The sequence below is a fragment of the Haliotis rubra genome, unplaced genomic scaffold (assembly GCF_003918875.1).
Source record: "Haliotis rubra isolate DU_JTF1 unplaced genomic scaffold, ASM391887v1 Scf697, whole genome shotgun sequence".
Lineage (NCBI taxonomy): Eukaryota > Metazoa > Mollusca > Gastropoda > Lepetellida > Haliotidae > Haliotis > Haliotis rubra.
Genome location: NW_025767409.1, coordinates 55,726 through 71,348, shown reverse-complemented (window position 1 = coordinate 71,348; position 15,623 = coordinate 55,726). Strand labels below are relative to the sequence as shown.

At 37.3% G+C, this 15,623-nt stretch overlaps 1 protein-coding gene across 1 annotated transcript in view; it reads left to right on the top strand.

The window, feature by feature from the left end:
• The window catches only part of LOC124258537 (proto-oncogene tyrosine-protein kinase ROS-like), a 162,838-nt gene that overhangs the window by 145,260 nt on the left and 1,955 nt on the right, over positions 1-15,623 (top strand). The window contains 16 exon segments of the mRNA XM_046692606.1: positions 698-839; positions 1,944-2,009; positions 2,012-2,199; positions 2,516-2,692; positions 3,398-3,584; positions 4,056-4,179; positions 5,496-5,668; positions 6,139-6,246; positions 6,761-6,899; positions 7,226-7,388; positions 7,936-8,130; positions 8,665-8,762; positions 9,096-9,293; positions 9,863-9,997; positions 10,889-11,037; positions 15,483-15,565. Of these exon segments, the coding sequence (XP_046548562.1) occupies positions 698-839; positions 1,944-2,009; positions 2,012-2,199; positions 2,516-2,692; positions 3,398-3,584; positions 4,056-4,179; positions 5,496-5,668; positions 6,139-6,246; positions 6,761-6,899; positions 7,226-7,388; positions 7,936-8,130; positions 8,665-8,762; positions 9,096-9,293; positions 9,863-9,997; positions 10,889-11,037; positions 15,483-15,565 (2,325 nt within the window).

The following is a 15,623-nucleotide window of genomic DNA, read 5'->3' as shown; positions in this document are numbered from 1 at the left end:
CAAGCTAGTTGTTGTTGGTTTAGGACATTAAACAAAACTCCTTGTTTACCCTTTTAGATTTTGGTCTTATATTCATGGCCCATGTACTGTAGTATGAATGTTGTAGTAAGTTCTATGTGTGATACTGAGAAATTGTGTCTATGTAATTGGGGTATTGGCCAGCTGCTAGACTGGACTGATATTGGGCCCAAGTCTATTACCCTTAACATTGCAAAATTGAATTGTCTCTCAGGTTATTACAAACTGCCTTTAATGGTGACTTTTGTTTCAGCATAAATGAGTGTATATTTGTGCAGGGATAGAAATACTTTTTTTCTAAGTGTGCCTTAGGGCACCAGACAAATATTTTAGGTGTGCTTTCAGAAATCGAGTAGGCCCACATGTTTTTAGAATAAATGACAGTGATGATGATCATTTGAAATTTATTGTTAAATAAAGAAATGGGTTTATGAGCATTTATATATGTATGGTATTATTCAATTTAAAAAAAAAAATTGTTTGGGGGATTAAATGACTAAATGTGAGTTATGTCTCTAAAGAATTAGGCATGTCAAAAGGGCACGAGAATTTTTTGTAGCCGTGCCATTTCTGCATTACCGTGCCATGGCACACTAATATAATTTTGAACCCTGTTATGTATTATTTTTGAAGTCTTAAATGTTTTCTTAGTTGTGATGAAAGATGCTTGCATCCACAGGAGTCATATGACCGGTTTGTGAACATCACGGGGCTGGAGCCGTACACCAAGTACCTGTTCCAGGTGACCATAAGTAACTACTACACAGAGTACCTGGCGGAGACAGCAGGCAAGGAGGTTGTGCAGAGGACGAAGCAAGGAGGTAGGATACTGTTGATGTAGAGAGCAGTTCAGTAGCATTAAGATATATAATTCATGGAGTGAGTGGAATGAGCTGATTTGAGACTATCCATATGCAAGAGCAGTTCAGTAACATTCAGACAAATAAAAAAAATAGTGAGTGAGTGAAGCAAATACCAGGTAGGTAAGAGGCCATCCATTTGGAGGGCAGTTCAGTAGTTCATTAGCACATGTAAGACATGTCCTTGAGAATGAGGGTAGTTTGGCGCCATTCAACTTCAAAGTGTTTAACTTCCTGTAAAGGTCACAGTCAAATGTGAGTTGATTAAATATAAGCAGAGAAGATCCCTGCTAACTTTACTCATATGTGTAACATTTATTTTTTCAAGTCACAGACCTAAGGCCAGACCAATTTTATTTCTTGTTTTACGGATTTTTGTCCTCAGAAAACCTAAAGGCATGAGGGAAAAAATAAAAAATAAAAATCACCAGTCAAAGTAATATTCCTTTTGCATACTAAAAGTATTTTATTTTTGGCAAGTTATGAAGTGTATATGGGGCAAAAAGCAATCAACAATTTTTTTTTTGTAAGTTTACATTCTTTGCCAATAAAAACATGAGGATTTTATTTTTGGAGCAGGGAATTTTTTTGTTATTATTATTATTATCCTTGAAAAAATACGCCCGGCGGATCCATAAAACAAGAAATAAAATTGGTCTGGCCTAAATAATAAAACTTTGCTTGAATACTGAGCAATAAACTCAGCCTTTATCACATATGAATACTATTGTGTCAGTATATAGCAGTGATAAGTTACCTTTGTGATAAGGCTAGGGGAATAATAATAATTATTACCGTTATGGTTTAGAAGGGAAATTGCAGAGGCAATTCAAAGAAAATCACCTCTGTATGGTGATATCATCAGAGCAGGAAATGCTTACATCTGAGTCATCACAGATTTTCAGTGGTCAGTTTTTCATATATTTTTAAATGCTATTTTGACTTTTACACCCAATGGTTTATATTTCAGTGGTTAACAGAGACTGGTCATTCTGTGGCATTGATATTGTATCTGTAGAAGGATTAATGTTGAATTCTGTCTGAACTATCACCTTCTTCTTACAGTGCCATCACCAGCTCAGAATGTCACTGCCTTCATAGTCAATCCCAGAATAATCCGTATTGAGTGGAACCCCCTTTGAAGCTGAATGGACCACTACAAAATATTTCTTACGTGGTGAAGTGGTCAACCTTGAACTCCAAAGGCCACAACTTGGAAGGTCAGACCCGCCCTTCTGATGTTCGTGCATCAGACTCTCTCACAACCACTGACCAAACCACCGTGACAGACCTGTCTCCAAGTCATACCTATACTTTCACAGTAAGTGGGGCTTCTGTTGAACTGGATCAAGCATATACATATTTGACAGGTTAATGAAAATGTGTGCCCGTTTTAGCCCCCATGAACAAGCTCTTTGAACAATGCTACTCTCAGACTTGGTGGCTGTATTGAAATATTTTCAGTAATGTTACATTATTGTACTTACTTCTCATCATGAGGTATTTGGTTGCACATATCTGTGTATAATGAGAATAATTGTTCAAATTTAGTTTGTTGTGTATAAAAATGTCTATGGGAATGCATTTTCAAAATGGCCTCCTTGATAGTTTGCTTCACTATTTATTCTTTCTACTAGGTGAGGGCATATGGGGCTGACAAGATGTCATACAGCGAAACCAAACCATTGACAGTAACAACCTACATGGACCCATACCCCATCACCCTGAAGCAGTCGTACCCCAATGCTTTAGAAATAGAGTGGCTGAGTCCTTCTGACAACAGTGTTGCCCGTCACACCTTCTGGTGCTCTACGGTATGTTGGAATCTTCCTTCTTACAGAACTTGCCGATTTTGTTCCTGACTTTTTGTCTGTACTATTTGGAGGTCTTAAAGTAGCCTAGTGGTTTGTGTCGTCATATGAGCGAAATATTCTCAAGCACGACTTAAAACCCAATTTCACCTCAGTTCACCTAGTGGTTTGTGTCAGATGGCCGTTCTGAAATCCAGAGTTTAAATTTCCTAAGTATGTATTATTTTAAATCCATACATAGCATGGCTGTCATAACAGGTCTGCTATTTTGCCTTTGAAGACATGCATCCTGTCATATTCATTAGTTCCGTAATGCATAGAGCAGTTCTGATTGCAGGATGTAATATCTGTAACTGTAATAGTCATAATATTATGACCAACAGACCTATTAAGCAAAGGAGCTGTGGGTAAGTATGAACATGCAACATGTAGAGAGTCCCAAATAAATATGACAGTCTAGTGGCAAAGAGGCTCATCTCCATACTGCCATCTTGTGTCATTATTCTTTAAATAACTCAACATAGCCTATCATAATTTTATAACTATTGCTGTTACAGATATTAGAGAAATGAAGGATGAATACAAATGAATATTAATGTGAAGCCCATTCATAGCATCCCATTCTGATGTTTTTGCAGTATTGTTGGGAAGTCGTGTATTATATTGCATTCACTTGTTAACTCATCTGCAAAACTGTTGTGATTCCAGAAAAAGGGTTCGGAAGGACGGAGTACTCCGATGATAACTACGAAGAACAACACGAAGTACACGGAGCTGATCCCTCACCTGGACACCAACACCGAGTACACCTTCGAGATCAGGACCATGTACAAGACTCCACCCTTTCAGTTCTACTCCTGGCCAGGACATAACTCACTCACGTTTAAAACACTCAGTAAGTTCAAATCACACCCAGCTAGTGATGTTAATTGTAACTGCAGTGTTTATGACACTGGAAAAATACAATCTTCAGTTTACAAGGCACCCAAGTACAAGATAATTCTGATATTTTGAACATAGACGGACATTGTTAGAGATTTCAGTCATATTGGTGGCCATCTTGGATTTTCTTCCACCAGAGGGCACTGCTGAGGTGGACCCCTATCCAGAAATGTTTGGAATTGTTTGATGTATTGATGTGCCAAATTTGGTGGTGACACAAAGTGCACAATTTTTACAAAATCATGGCTTTAACCACCACACTAAAGGGAATTTATCGATTAATGAAGTAAAATGTTTCTCTGGCACTAGTGAAGTCTAGTTCTTCAAATATTTTGGTCCCCTGCCCCACAAATGTTCATGCTAGTTTCTTCAAGTCATCAAACAACGGTCATGTTGTATGATGACAATGTCTGTCCTGCTGCAGCTGATGTCCCAGACCAGCCAGATCCCCCAGTAGAGCAGGAGTACAAGACACAAGTGTTTGAAATCCTGTGGGAAGAACCACATGACAATGGTGAACCCATCTCCAACTACATCCTGGAATACAGGTATGTCATTCAACAGCATATATATGGATTATTTTGGATTTATTCTGTTGTGGGTAATATTACTTGTTCATATTGTGATAACCAATGCCTGAACCATGTCTTTATTCACAAATAGTTTTGATATTTTATTTGCAACGATACTGTCAGGATAGTTTTGCTGTGTTTAGTGCCTCAAGTTATCTCATGAAGAAAAAGAAATACGCTTCACTCACATCTGTGGTTTCACAGACATCAGTGAAGTAACGAATATGTGTCTGTCAAGTTTCACCTGAATCACAACATATCAGTCTAATGCCCAGATTGATGCAAGTCAATGATAATTACCACTTTTTATACTGGGTTGGAACTTGTTCCTTGGAACTTCTCCTGACCATGAGGCATCTGACTGAGCTGGTTGTTCAAGCTCTATGACTTTGTTTGACGGCATGCCAAAGACTAACATCATCGCTCATAATATCGACCACTTGAATTCTTGTTGAAGTTTTGGTTATTGACAGAGGGTATTGCTGAGTGTGGCTGATACATCAAGCAAACAAACAGTAGTCAAATTTTGATTTTAAACCCACGGCAGATCCTGGTAAAGCCAAGGGACAACATAAGCTTTGAACCAGTCTAGCCTAATTTTTATGTCACAGAGGCAGTTGGAGTGTTCTGAAGAAGACAAGCCATCAGCTACATCAGTATCCAGTCCTTTGTATACAGGGCTCGATTTAGTGCTTTGTTACTTGCACTGGTGCAACCCAATATTGCAAAGTGCAACCTAGTTATTAGTCTAACTTGCACCAGGTGCAAGTCATTTTTTGAGAAATAAATCAACAATAAATCTAACAATATAAGCATAAATATGTCAGCTCCATTTTGTTCTAAACTTTGAATAGCTATGGCAACGAAACATTGCTATTCATAGACACCTCTCGGCTATGACAGCTCAAGATTGTAAACAGGGATCAGCTGCGTCTCTGTGTTGCTATGGTTTCAATGGTACTACATGACAGAAATATGTCTATATACACCGAAACCTCTGATGTTTTAACACACTATGTTGCAACTGGAATTTGGCTGGTGCAACTAGGCTTTTATCTTAGGTTGCACCTGGTGCAAGTAGGTTAACATCTCTTAAATCAAGCCCTGGTATATCAATGCTCATGCTGTTAATCACTGGATTGTCTGATACAGATTTGATTGTTTACAGACCACCGCCATATAGGTGGAATATTGCTGAATGTAACATAAAAATAACAAACAAACAAAACTAACAAAGATCCTTCATTGTTGAAGGAACCTTCTTTTACTGATTTGTGATTCTCTGTTGCCAGTCAAATTGCTGATGGAGAGTGGACCCAGGTGTACAATGGTTCTGACCCCAGGTGGGTTGTGGATGAACACGTTCTGGAACCGGGACAGAGGTATCTCTTCCGTGTAGCGGCTGAAAACAAGAACGGCTTGAGCCCCTTCAGTGACAACAGTTCAGTGTTTGCCACACCTATTGGTGAGTTGGTCTGAGTAACACAGGCAGGCTAGACAATGAAGTCCATAGAGAAGGTGGTTGAGTAGACATTCCTACATTGTACTGATACATACAGAATATCCCTCTACCAAGAATTCTTTCTAATTGATTATTGTATGGTAGAGATGCATGAGCTAATATATGCAGGGATGTTTTTTGTATTCATCCATAGTTTCTAGAGCTAGTTCACTGAACGAAAAAGTCGACTCAGTGTTGGTTATATTACATTATATGATTAATAGCTTTTTACCTTCATGTTTTTCTGTATCATAAATGTATATAAGGAATATAAAGTATGTTGTATTTCCTCCATCTGATATTTATCGCATGGAAACACACTCAGCTGTATTTACCTTGTATGTTATTCGAAGTACATTTCAGTAAAGAATCACAGCTATATCCGAGTTCTATGGTTCCTGACTTGTCCCTAATTCTACCCTGTTATGTTTCAGTGATCATGGACAACAGCTTGAACGGGGAGACCACTCGTATTGTGATTGCTGTCGTCATTTCCTTTGTGCTTGTGGTGGCTATCATCATCATCATCGCTCTCTGCTTCTGTGAGTTTTAGATGTATTATTGTTCAAATTTGAATGTGCTGATTTCTTTCATTCTGGGGGGCGGTGGGGTAGCCTAGTGGTTAAAGCGTTGGTTCGTCACGCCGAAGACCCGGGTTCGATTCCCCACATGGGTACAATGTGTTACACCCATTTCTGGTGTCCCCCGCCGTGATATTGCTGGAATATTGCTAAAAGCGGCATAAAACTAAACTCAGTCAGTCTTTCATTCTGGCATATTTCTAAACAACATTAAATCCATTGGCAATAACAACAAAACTTTCCAGATTTACATAATAAATTTTGAATTTTGGGTTAGACCTGCTTCCTAGCAACCTATGTGGGTTGTAAGAGATGACTTTATAAATCATATGTCATAATGCTTTCCATGGATCAAAGCTCACAATATCTATCACTGGATTGTCTGGTCCAGACTTAAGTATAATATGGCTGAATGCAGCATTGAAAGATAAACATAAAAACTAGCAAATGTTATTTGATTATTATGTTTCTCTAGTCATGAGACGGCGGAAGGAAGAGAGGAAGAAGACGAGGCAGTTCATCAGCATGTACCGAGTACCGGACATGGAGCTGGCCACACTCAGGGAGCTGCCGCACACCACCGTCCAACAGAGCAACACCCTCTACGCCATCAAGCAAGTCTCATATCTAACTCTAGAATCAGTAGGGTATTGTAGCAGTTTGCAGAGAAATATTAATTGCTAGAAACGTAAACACTGAAAGTTCTAGATGATCAGGCACACTGGCCACAGAACTGACCATATTGGCATAGCTGGACATTCATTCTGGAAATACATATTGTAGTTCTTCCTTCTGTTTGTCAGATATGTTTCCAAGATAGACCCTAAGACAGGAACATGATGCAGTTTAAGGACAGTTGAAGTCAAGCCCCTTATAGTGTGACATTGGTGATATTCTCCCCACTCACATCGATGCTAATGTCACTGTCTATTGCCAACAGCATCACACCCACAGCGGAGGACATAGAAGCCCTGCCACATTTCATGCGGGACCAGCTGACTCTTACAAAGTTCCTTGGTAGTGGAGCATTTGGGGAAGTGTTCATGGGTGTGGCTCGAGATATTCTCAGTGACTCCTCTGGTGATACTAAAGTTGCAGTAAAGGTGGGTTTCAGGCAACCTTGAAAAATAATACTGACTTTCTTTTGGATAAGGAGATCTCATGCTTCTAATATGACTTCATCAATGTAGAACTTTATCATTTCTGGTATCCAAGGATGAACATAATATTCTTGAGAGACAAAAGTAAATTTTTGATCCAAGTTCTGGTTTTACTCAGATTGACCAAATGTGGAAACAGGTGAGGAAATTTTGTGTCTTGAAGTTTCTGGCCAAGTATATACACAGCTTTCGAATATTTTATGACAGTTCTCAAATGAAATATATTTCTTCATCTGAGCGAGTGAGTTGAATTTAACGCCGCTTTTAGCAATATTCCAGCAACATCACGGCGGGGGACACCAGAAATGGGCTTCACACATTATACCCAGGTGGGGAATTGAACCTGGCCCTTTGAGGGAATGCTTAAACCACAGGGTTACCCCACCACCCCCAGTAAGGATGAATAGATGTAAATGTATTGGAATAGTTTTAGAACTTATGGAATATCTTCTCTGTAATATTGCTTCACTGTCTCATTCCACCATTGCAGACTCTGCGCAAGTCGGCATCAGAGCATGAGAAGGAGGAGTTCTTGAAGGAGGCACTATTGATGAGTAATTTCCGCCACGCCCACATCCTCAGTCTTCTGGGCGTGTGTCTGGACAACGACCCTCAGTTCATCATCATGGAGTTGATGGAAGGAGGGGACTTGCTGTCCTTCCTCAGAGGCTGCCGTGCTACAACTGTGAGTATAGCAGGGGGATATATACTGAAAGTCAGGGAACATGTGGAACAAATATGTCTCAATAACTGAGGTGTTAAGTAAAACTGTGATGCGCAATAAAATGTAAGATAACGCTGAACACCGTCCCAGTATAGAATGAGTACTATTGACTTATGTAGCATATGGACATTCTGTGATAGCAATGGTTTCATCAGAACAGGGCCTAGATTTTCGAAGCTCTCTTAGCGCTAAGATAGTCGTAAGTGCCATTCATTAACTTAACTTACAACTATCTTAGCGCTAAGAGAGCTTCGAAAATCTAGGCACTGGTTTGTTGTGTCAGGAGTTACCTCAGGTTATGTGTGACCTCATGATAGGTCTCCGACATGTGGTTTAATGAAGCTGGATGAATATATTCTGTGTTCACATTTTGAAGTTAATGGAAGTATACAGTATATGAAACATCAGTTACTGTGGCGTGTACACAATGTGTCACATCCTCGACTCAGTAACAACTCATTCAATGTATGGATTTACATTGTCTCCTCCCCACAGGCATCTCCGGCTAAGCTGCTCCTGCCAGACCTGGTCAAGGTGTGTGTCCATGTAGCCCGAGGTTGTAAATACCTGGAAGAAATGCATTTTGTTCACAGGTAAGGCTGAGATTGTATTTCTGTTTTCATTTGAAAGTTATCAAATTCAATCATAATTTAGTAACAAGGAATTAACTAGATTACATGTCTGTTCAGAGTTGATGGTCAAATGTTCACCATGACATTGGTGGTATTTATGTTCATGCAACTAGTTCATTCAAGAACATCTTTGGTTTCATTATCTAATTGTTAAGTCCATACCGCAAATAGTGGGTAGGCACTGGATGAATCCACATTGGATAGTCCCTCCTGCATTGACGAGGTTTCACTGTGAATATCTGTAGGTTTCAGTTTCCTTTACAATGTATTTACATGTACATTTGTCTTCCACAGAGATTTAGCAGCCAGGAATTGTCTAGTTTCTAAAAAGGACCCTTCAGAAATGGTCATTAAGATTGGTGACTTTGGTCTTGCTCGAGACATATACAAGAATGACTACTATCGTAAGGAAGGGGAGGGTCTACTTCCTGTCCGCTGGATGTCCCCAGAGTCCCTGGTTGATGGCGTGTTCACCACTCCATCTGATATATGGTTAGTATTATCTACAGGACTTTTGATCACAGCATGACAATGCTATTCTTAAGATGTTCTTCTGGGGTAGGGTTGTGATTATTCGGGTGATGAAGTTTTACTATTTCTAAGTCTAATTGAAATTTGAAAATATTGATTTATTTTAATTCTAATTATATGAAATATGATCTTTATGTATTGCTGATCATAAATTGTTTGATAGGTATTTCTGAAAGTTGATGGATGACAGAGTAAACACAGTGTATTGATAACTACCTTTTTATGCTGTTATAGTGATCTTTATGTATAATTCCTTACGTCATTGTCATGCAAAATAATGGTATAATGGCCTGACATTGGAGTAGGGATCTGAAATGAAACATCTCTGTAACAGTACATTAAGAAGTTGTGTCAATTTTGTCTTTCCTGATGATGTTGCAAATCCACATGTGTCAAGGTGAGCTACAGAGCCTCATATCTCCATCTTAAAGTAAACTTAAAGTAAACAATGTTTCCACCATACAGTGTTCATGCTACAGTATATATGTCTGGGTTGCTGGATATATGAAAAGTGTGTGTTGTTCCTTCAGGGCATTCGGTGTATTGATGTGGGAGGTGGTGACACTAGGGCAACAACCCTACCCTGCACGCACCAACATTGAGGTGCTTCACTTCGTCAGGGCGGGTGGCAAGCTGGAACGCCCAGAAAAATGTGCTGACGAAATGTGAGTATGAAAGGCTGTCGAAAATATTTCACAGCTCACCAGATTTCTCCAATGAATCATACATACTTGCAGGAAAGCTTTGTAAGTGCCATTAATCTTTTTTCTGTGTAGCATTTCTTACCTTTTCTCAAAGTATAAAACAGAGGGACTTGAGGGACTTTACTTATGTTGCTGGTATTATGTGGGTGAGACAAATCATTATAATCTGTCTTTGAGTGGCATTTTAGAAGTTGGAAAATACAATATTGTCAAACTTTATGGATTACAACTTCTTTGAGTGTGACATTTTGATACAGATTCTTGTGACATTCCTGCTTGACAAAGGTACAAGAATCTGTATCGAAATGTAACATTCATGAAATAAAGAAGTTGTTATCCATAAAGTCTGTCAATCTTATTTGATTTAAACATATTCAAGAGAATGGATTGGGTACAAGTTATGCCAACTTAGTGAAACCCTCTCCTATTTACAGTGCTTACATGCAAAAGTGAAACAAACTATATGTACAGGGATAGAAAGATATATACAAAATGATATATACAATACAATGAATACATGAATTATTTAGATCATACACATTATATCCAATCACTGAACCTTTTGGAATTTGATATATATTTTTGAACTTCTTTAAAAATGTGAATATTGTCACTATACGGAAGATCTGCACTGCCATTTAATAGTACGTCTAGGTTTGTTGGTGCTTTAATGTTACAAATTCTGCTAATATGCTAACAAAGAATATTCCATAAAATAATGTTGAGAATTTTCACAGGTAAATTTACAATTACATTCTTATAATCTTTACCTTTAATCTATATCATGACTGCAAATTTCAGAATATTACTTTTCATACTGTTTTGAAATGAGTCCTTGATCCATTTGACCAGGTTCGGGTTGATGCAGAAGTGTTGGAGTTTCTCTGCAGAAGACCGTCCATCATTCTCGTACATCCTGCGGGGACTGGAGGAGTTCCAGGAACAGTGTAACAACATGTCGGATGAGGAGATTGCTCTCCGCTCACCCACGCACCTTGATGGTAGGCATCTATACAGATTCCTTACACGTGATCCAATATGGCCAGACCAATACTCATTTTACAGATAATCTGCCTTGAAGATCAAAGAAGTAAATAATAATTCAGGAAATAAGTACATAATTAAAACATTTGTAAAAACTGGTTTTAGTTTTTATTTTCAGGTCAGTTTTTAAACAATTGGCACTGTGATCAGCATTTTCAAAATGCTTAATGTATGTTTCTTTTAACTTGTGTTTTGTAAATAATCATTCTTCATAGTAGCTGTGAAAACAGAAGTGTAATTGGTCTGGCCAAAGTAAGATTAAAAGGCAAAGTTACGTATTGACTGTATTCCAGTTCTACATTATATGATGTCAGACATATTTGCCAAGTATAACGACTTGGGACGTAAATATTCTGCACATTTTGCAGTAAATTCTTTCCATAATATATGAAATGAATAAGTAAACATATCAAAATGTTAAAAGAATCCGATCAGTAATGTACTGAGCAATAAACCTTGATACATACCTACATATTTATGATATTTATTTACATCCCCTTGCCTAAGTTCACCCCACCCTACCCATCAAGTGTTGAATGTTTTCTGTTTTTATTTAAATATTTACACTTTTATTTAAACCCAGTTTGTGATTATTGTCATTAATATGTTATTTTGCTTTGTCACTTACATGTATTAGTAATCATGTCAGAAACAACAGACCTTTATTTTGATAATGCTGTCCTCTCTTTGTAACTTGAGTCAAATAGGAGTACAAGACTAATAATGCTGAAACCGATAAATTTGAAAATATTTCCTCAATCTTTACATCTTAAAGAATTTTGGCTAACATATTATCAGAATCGTAGTTAAATTGTGAAAAATTGGTAGATTTTTTAAATAAGTGGAATTACATGTTCAACTGAAACATGGACTCCTTTTTCATGCAGTCAACATATATACTACTGAAAGAAGTGAAGGATATCCTGATCGTTTCATGTTACCATGGTTATTCTACCATGCCATATTACGGTAGTGAATCTGACACTAACTATTATGATATAAAAGAACTGGATGATCCTTAACTTCTTTTGAGCAGTTATTGTATATAACTTGTTTACACATTAAGCCCTGATTGTGCATAAACAAGTTTTCAAGCATTGATGTGTATGTAATTTCAACCATTCCACTTCACTTTAACTACGTTAAACTTCGACTATATGACTATATTATTACAATATGGTAAATAATATAAAAATTAAATATGTTCAAGGTATCTAATTAAAGGACTGTTCCAATCTGATTTGATTTTCGTTAAAAAGATGCTATATTATTACAATATGGTAAATAATATAAAAATTAAATATGTTCAAGGTATCTAATTAAAGGACTGTTCCAATCTGATTTGATTTTCGTTAAAAAGATGCTTAGTGAATCGGGGAAAATTGTAATGCTATAAGCAAGAAAATCGTTAAATTTCATGTTAATATTAGGATTAAATAATGTTATTTTATTTTGACATTACTTTTCATTATAACTTGAAGCATCGAAAAATGTTTTGATTAGAAACCTTCCAAAATTGATCTTTCCTACTAATTCTAAAAATCATTAACTTGTGTTATTGGTTCACATTTAGGAGATAGTGCCCCTTTTGAAGGGTACAAAAACAAAGTCAGTGTCCTTCAGTTGAGGAAACAATTAAATAATATTGTTTATGAGAATACAATGCCCTTTGTAACCAAAACCATAAAAAGTATGTACAAGTATCTAACAATTGAATTAGTATCATGAATTAATTTTAAAAAAATATCAATGTCAAATTATGCATGCATTTGACAAATGTTAGTTTTATGAATCCACATACTACACAGTGATAATATGGTTGTGTTGCAATTTATTTTATTTTTCTTAACACCAAGTACTATTTGTATTTAAGCATGATCTAATTTTTTGTATAGAACTTCACAAATCTTTATACATTCTCTTTCTTATGCTTGTGATATTTTGCTTGCTTGCATATATCCCTCATTTTAATTTGCAACAATCGCTTTTGGATGAGTTTTAACTTCTTTATATATTTTATCATCCATAACAATATTGGAGTTCGTTAAAATGAGGGACTCGCTTCTTTGTGCATGTTTTCTCTGAATAATGTGCTTGGTTATACCTCTTGCTCTTCTAATATATCAATAGGATATGAGAACTGATTTTCTGAAATTATTTGGACGCTTAACTTTTAAATCCAGTGAAATATGCTTTGTATTCCTGATGAGGGATGACTGCAAGTTAGCAGCTCAATTTTCGTCTATTTTAAGAGATGAATGGAATATCAGTACTTTGCTAAGAGAAGTCAAACTGGTATTGAAAGTGTCCGTCTTTCCATGGGTATTTTGCCTATACCTGTATTTACCAAATAAATATCCATCTCTATGCTATTTAATTATCAGGGTAGTGTTTATCTCATTTGCTAGTCGGTACATACAACTAAGGGGAAATATGGACAGGTACTCTTGGACAAAAAACGACAAAGTTCCTGAGAGAGATAAATGGTTATTCAGATTATATGACATATAATTTTTATATTTTCAAAAAATTCTGAGTGCTATTATTAGTATTCACATATCTGGTCTTAATGTATATTTGAAAAATGACATTCTTTGAGAATCTTCTAATAACGATGTTGTCTGTCCTGATATGAAAACCTTTCTAGTGCATGCTGTATCTGCGTGTGTGGCCAGCGGCCCTAGTTCTCACCACTCCTGCATGTTGTTTGCAGTCCTTCTTCCCCCGAAGTGCACGGCCCCCTACCCCCTCACAAACTATCTCTTATTACGGACTTGCTAATCTTGCCTTCGATGATGAGGTAATGGCCAGTTGCTCGTCGACGGAATCCGAAGAGGTCGAGGATCACGACACAACGTGCATCCATCAAAGATCACAAATCAAGAGGAGAGGTACATTGGTGTGCCATGTGGTCATTCATTTGTTGTCATGTGACTTGAGTTGATGTCATGTGACATGCTGGTGTCGTGTAGTTTGTATTTTGTTGGTCATGTTGTCAAGGGCTTGCTAGCACGTGTTTTTTGAACCATCCCGATGTGACTTCAGATGGGGAATAATTTATTTTGCGAATGTCACTAGTTCCTTGTGTCATTATGTTTGGTTACTCCCCACCTTCACAAAGATGTCATAAGATACACTATGGTGTCTCTAGTCATTCAGGAATTACAAGCAGTATCTTCATGCTGTACTTATTTTGAACAATGAATCACTTGAAGTTAAATAACATACTAACATTTTCCTTCAAAGTGATGTATAATTTCTATATATTCACATATATAACAACCAATTACTTTCTTTTAAGCAGATACCATATCGATGTGCCTATATAATTCTGTATATACTGACAATGCTTTCATTTCTAGATGATATAGCATGAATGATTGTGTAGTCCTAGACTCTCTAACTTGCCAATGTTGAATGTCTGCTCTAACTAATGTGTAATCTTGTGATGGAAGCATATTTTCTTGAACTAATGTTTAAGCTATAACCAAGAATATTGATTAATATTTATGTGATTATATCATGCATATAGAACATATCTGGGGCAAGAACATTTTCCATGGGAATAACTATGTATACAGCAGTCCTGCTTAGCCAATCAGCATGCTGCATGTAGAATCAAGGTTATACCCCTCCAGACTGCATTCTTTGTAGTATCTATTGTACACTATGCCTTATAATACTTGGTATTCTTTCTTTACTCTATACAAGTATATGTGGTTAGCTTGTAGTGAATCTCTCATTCTTCTAATTTCTTATTCCAAAGATTCAGGTGTGCAGTAGAGTATGGTAGCCAGGTTTGGCATTTACATCAACCAGTGAAACTACTTCAATACATAGCTATCCCAGTGAAGTCACCTAAAGGCATGAAACTCTTCTATGACAGCTTCTTTATTCTCTGCAACTACATTTCAGGTAGAAGGGGCAAGAAGAAAGCACAAAATGTAAAGAAATGGTTATCCATAAATAGGTCCATGCTTCCATGGCTTCCATCCTTCTAACTACCAAAGAAAACTTGAAGTCACCTGTGTCTGGTTTATTCTATCCATGTTCTGAAATCATGTCCCTTTGTATGTATTGATACAGCCAACAGTATTCACCTGGACTGCAGGGTTTCCAAACATGTCCGTTTGTATGTATTGATATACCCAACAGTATTCACCTGGACTGCAGGCTTTCCAAACATCATGATCCACTGCAACAAGGTTTCACTGTATAGTTATCATCGAACATGCAGTTATGGAAGTCAGTGAATAACAGCATGTTCCTCCAATGCACACCTTAACCTGAGGAATCCTCTTCTGGGCAGCTGAGACCACAACCTGGTTAAGTACTACAGTAAACTGATGTGTGAGTATGACTGAAGCATGGTTCTGATGGATGTTTGGTTTGTTTGTTCCAGGGGGTGGGTCCCTGCCTCTGAGTCCAACAAGCAGGAGAAACAAGCGCATGACCTTATTAGGTGGAGCTGAGGCTACAGACAAGGTAACAAGACTTTGGTGTCTTCAGAACTATTTGTCCACTTCCATGTCTATGTGATTTC